This window comes from Microtus pennsylvanicus, chromosome 11 (genome assembly GCF_037038515.1).
Source record: "Microtus pennsylvanicus isolate mMicPen1 chromosome 11, mMicPen1.hap1, whole genome shotgun sequence".
Classification (NCBI taxonomy): domain Eukaryota; kingdom Metazoa; phylum Chordata; class Mammalia; order Rodentia; family Cricetidae; genus Microtus; species Microtus pennsylvanicus.
In genome coordinates this window covers 62,852,494-62,857,344 of record NC_134589.1, presented here as the reverse complement: position 1 = coordinate 62,857,344, position 4,851 = coordinate 62,852,494, and the positions used below count along the sequence as shown (strand labels likewise).

The 4,851-nt window shown below is 44.3% G+C and overlaps 1 protein-coding gene across 2 annotated transcripts; it reads right to left on the bottom strand.

Moving 5' to 3' along the window:
• Positions 1-297: 297 nt before the first annotated feature.
• Positions 298-4,851, bottom strand: LOC142860782 (protein RoBo-1-like). 2 transcript variants are annotated; one of them, XM_075992502.1, is made up of 6 exons: positions 4,755-4,851; positions 4,137-4,226; positions 3,840-3,941; positions 3,283-3,441; positions 2,180-2,314; positions 298-605 (listed from the first exon to the last, which is right to left on the bottom strand). In XM_075992502.1, exons 2-6 carry the CDS (start codon positions 4,207-4,209, stop codon positions 421-423), a joined length of 654 nt encoding a protein of 217 aa, XP_075848617.1. In that variant the 5' UTR covers positions 4,210-4,226; positions 4,755-4,851; the 3' UTR covers positions 298-420. The 2 variants fall into 2 exon arrangements, with proteins under 2 accessions (XP_075848617.1, XP_075848618.1); XM_075992503.1 differs by lacking the exon at positions 4,755-4,851 and adding an exon at positions 4,505-4,717.

Below are 4,851 nucleotides of genomic sequence, written 5' to 3'. Positions count from 1 at the left end.
TCCAGCATCACACACATACATGTATAGATGTGGACATGCATGCACATATATACATACAAATGTTTTTTCTACTAGTTTCACAAATTTCTTTCCAATATGAATACATTCTCTTCCCTTCCTTTTTTTTTTTTGCCTTTATTTGTTCTTTTTTTTCTCAGTGTTAAATTTATTTAGTTACTGATTTGGTTTCCCTAATTTTTCTGACTAGGATTTCTCGTCCTATATATGCAGGAGAATAGGAGAAATACTGAAATAGCCATCTCTGTGTATCTCATAATGTTACAAAGTGGACACAGGTTTTCACATAAAGAACAGAGGAGTGTCACCAGGTTTTATTTGTTCCGTGTTTTGGAAGTAGCCATCCAGGCATGCCAATGGGTCCATGTGCATAGGGGTGTGAGATTGCCAGTTCATAGAAGATCAAAGCAAGAATTTCAGCGGGAGCAGAAAAATAAGAAATGATGAAACAAATTGGGCGGTAGGGTGCCCATGTGAGCTGCATGAGGTTTTGATCTTTACACCACCCAAGACGACCATTTCCAGTCCGCAGGAGTTTTCAGTTGCACAACCCTTTCCATATAGCACTGAATTTGGCATTTCCACACCTAAAAGAAATATCCAGGAGTTAGCAGGATTCTTGTTCTCCTCTTATTTCTCCTTATCACCCAGATCCCCGGGGAAAGAAATGTGCCCAGAATGATCTTAAATAAGGAACCCCTGTTCTGGATGATAAACACTAGAAAAGCTCCCTTCATCATCAGCCGAGCCCCACGTTAAGGCTCAAGTAACAGCAGCGGGGGTCAGCACACCTTCTTTACAAGAGATGAACTTAACAAATGCAGGAAGGACACCACCTGAATGACCTCACATGTTTGGCTAAATTCTAAATTGTATCTGTGCTCCATCCTAACTTAGCTAAATAATGGGAAATGCCACAGTTTCCCACAAGCTAAAACCCTTCTCTCAAGACCTCTGAGTTCCATGGAGGACTGATACCGTGGGAGCTTATGTCTCACTGGATGACTTCACCTCACCCCTGTATTCTGTGGGACATTCTGTTATCCTCACTCATCTCAAATTATCTAGACAAAGGTTCTTTCCCCTACTTACATAGTCTCTTCAACTACCAACAAATGGCTCCCTCCAGACCTTGGAGAGATAACCAAATGCTTGGCCTCATATTGCCCTTTGCTCTGCATGGAAAACACCTTCCAAGATGATCCCCTCCCTCAACTGACTCCAACTACTGGCAGAGTGGCTTTCTGTAAGACCCACTCATGTTGCATCAGGACTGGCCTGTGGGGTCAGCAAGATATAAGTGGCTAAGAGGGATGAGAAAGACTCTTGAGAGGGGTCTCAAGCATTGAGTGATAAAAAAGGATAAGATACAGGTAATGGACACAAGAGTCATGACAGGATAAGCATCAGATTGCTTTTCTAGTTTTGATTCTGTCCTGGATTTGTTGTTGGTGCTGTTTTCATTTGTTTGCTTGGTGTGTGTGTTTGTGTGTGTGTGTGTGTACGTGTGTGCATGTATGTGCATCTGATGGATAAATGCCTACACCTATAGTTGATAGGGAAAGTGTAAAAGTCGATCTAAATCCCCACAGCTTCAGAATGGCTGCTCTAACTGTATATATGTTCATTGACATGTGTAATCTTTGGATCCAGCTAATCTCATTACATGAAGATTTTTTTTATTTGCAAGTTCTTTACAATAAAGTTTTAGCTTAAGAAATGATATGAAACTTTTGAGATTAGACTATTAAAATCTATAGCTCCCCTTATCAGTCTGTGCCTCTCTGTCTCATCATTGGCTTGGAGAGAAGCCAATTGATATGCCGTGAGACCACTGCATGAAGAGGAATTGTCACCACCAAAATTATGAGTGAACTAGAAAACAGATCCTCCATCTGAAGGACTACAGCCTGCTGACAAGTCACACAGTCCTGGGAGACACTCTGAGCCAGAACAAGCGACCGTGCTGGACTCAGGTTCTAGGCAGACATGCAGAAACCGGGATGCAATGAACATTGACTATTTTCAGCTGCTCAGCTCAGACTCACAGAACTAAATGCTGGGTTCACTATACCCTTGAAGAACATCCAAATCTTAGACAAACAATAAGAAAAAGTAAGCAAGGGTATGTACATAAAAATGTCTGAAGAAATACTCATACCTGTGCCGGTAACCTCAATACACTTTTTCTCTTCCCCTGTGCACTTTAGGGTGGTAACTGAGGTGCATAAATTTCCATTGGCAGTGAAGCAGGCAGGACATTCAACACCATTGGGTGTCGAAGATGGTTCAGGCACTGAATGGAGAGAGAAAAGTTTTTATCTTGGGGAATAGGCAGAAATAGTTGAGGACATATCTATCTATTACTCATATAATATAGCTTTCCCTCCATGATTCTATCAAAAAGCATTGCAGCCAGAATGAACTGGAAGGAAGCACAGGAGAAAGATGAACTGAAAGGAGGCCCAGGAGAAAGATGAGCAGAAGGAGGCCCAGGATTTCGAAAGATGAACTGAAAGGAGGCCCAGGAGAAAGATGAGCAGAAGGAGGTCCAGGATTTCGAAAGATGAACTGAAAAGAGACCCAGGAGAAAGATGAACTGAAAGGAGGCCCAGGAGAAAGATGAGCAGAAGGAGGCCTAGGAGAAAGGCTCTGCCGTATGAGTGCAGTGAAGGATCTCTCACAGGAATCCTGTGCTGTCCTCACCTTCATTAGTTACCCTATTCTCTGCCCTGAAAAAGAGGAGTCCTAGATAATGAGGTAAGAGATCATCTGTTTTCTAAAAGTTGCCGATCATAGGTTGAGGAATGAGCCGGGTGTGGTCATGCACACTGTACTTCCAGCTACTCCATTGCAGGCTGAAGTGGGGGATTTACTTGATCTCAGTAAAACAATACAAGTCTGGATACATGCAAGGCTACATCTCAACAATACAAAAATTTAAGATGAGGAATAAAAATGGTGAGGAACTCTAGACTGGAGGAACAGAGCAAAGCATTTAAACCTAGAGATTCATTGAACCTACTTAGAGAATAGACCCAGGAGCAATTACTGCTGCCCAGCTGTCACCCAGTCTGTGTATACAACTGTGTGCACACAAACCCAAGAGAAGGGTGTGTATTCAACTCAGACCCTTTACAAAGGAAAGCTTCAAGCAAAAAGGGAAGGCAAGTGTCACGGCTGCAGCCCATCAGCAGAGAGATGCACCCAGGGAAGGGCAGAGGGGCCCTGAGCAGGTGGTACACAGGCCAGAGCTGTACTCACCTGTTAAGTCAACCTGGTTGCACTTTTCAGTTGTGCAGCAGCTGTTTTTATATGTAAATGTCTGTTGATCCCCCAGGGTTGCTGAGATTGTCAGGCTTCTGCATGTCCTTGAGTCCGCAATACATCCTTTTGGTTTAAATAATGCACCCGACTGGGAAGCTGTAGAAAATTGAGCCACCAAGTAAATTTTCCTCCTGAGTTAGTGGTAAAAAACCTGTCCCTTCATGCCCTCTGCCTTGAGTACTGTACTTCTCCAAGAGTCCCTCCACCTGCAATGGTCTGTTTCAGAGAACGAACCAACAGAGGGACCATTTGCTACTAAGGGAGTGACTGGTGGTAGAGTACTTGCTTAGAATGTATGATGCCCTGAGTTAGATTCCCAGTGGTGTGAAAGTAAGAAGAATCACACCTGAATGGTCCTCATCATGTAGAACCCAGGTCCTACAACAAGCACATGCTCCATCTCCACCACTTCCCAGAACCCCAGGCCCCCAGTCTCATCCTGGAAAGGAAGCAAGGATAAACTGGAGACGCTCAAGGTGTGAGGGTTGGCTTACATGGTGTGTAAAATTTCTGTATTTCATTGAAGCAGCCTTTAGTGGTTTCACAAGCATCACATGGTTCATTTTCACATGGATATACCATACACTGGTAACTCTCTGCAAGGCAGAAATATACATCATTTAAAAGATAACCCCAGAGCCAAATAGTTAACATTTCCTAGGAGCCAAGAAGCCATGAGGGGCTAGACAGACCACTGCAGTCTCATGTGGTTGGTTACTTCCCCAGGCTCTTGACTGCTCACCTCACCTCTCCCTTCTTAAGGAGAAAGGAATGCCATGTTTTAGTCTTACCCACAGAGCTGACAGCCAAGCTGGTAAAGACAAAGACTGCCAGGAGGCTCTTCGAGCTGGAGGACCAGGCCATGGTGACTCCTGTGAACACTGAATGAGATGCAAGTGAGGACAATGGGGTCAGAGCTATGGGGCTCAGACCTGTAATCCAGCAACGCACACACCCGACTGTTGTTTATCTATATAGTCATTCATTCAGTCATTCTTTTGTTCATTCACTCATTCTTTCTGGAAGCCAAAATTTATCAAACACCGGTTTCATGCTAGATGCGACCATTTGGAAGGATGCAAACCTGGAAAACATTCCATATCTATATCAAGGCATGGAGGATGGGGAGGGGTCTTTCTTCCCAGGGAAGGAATTTTACCCAAGAGAATTCTTCTTGCATGGGTCTGGAGGGCACTAGATCTCCCTCCACAGTTGACAGGGCTGAGTCAAGAATGACTCCTCTGGAGAGCAGGTGCAGGCTCTCTATGTGGTAGAAGGTTTTGGGCCACGGTACTCAAGAGCCATCAGCCCCTTAGCTAAGGACATGAATTCACCAGCTCCAAAGTCATATTTCCCCTAACAGCTGGCCTCCCTCACCAGGTATCACAGCCCACACTGGAAATGCTCACCAAGAAGTAGCCTTGCTCTTCTGAAAGGACTGCCTTGAAATGGAAAGGAAGGCCAGTGATCTCACCAGAGAGATGAAGAAAGGAACACTTCCTCTGC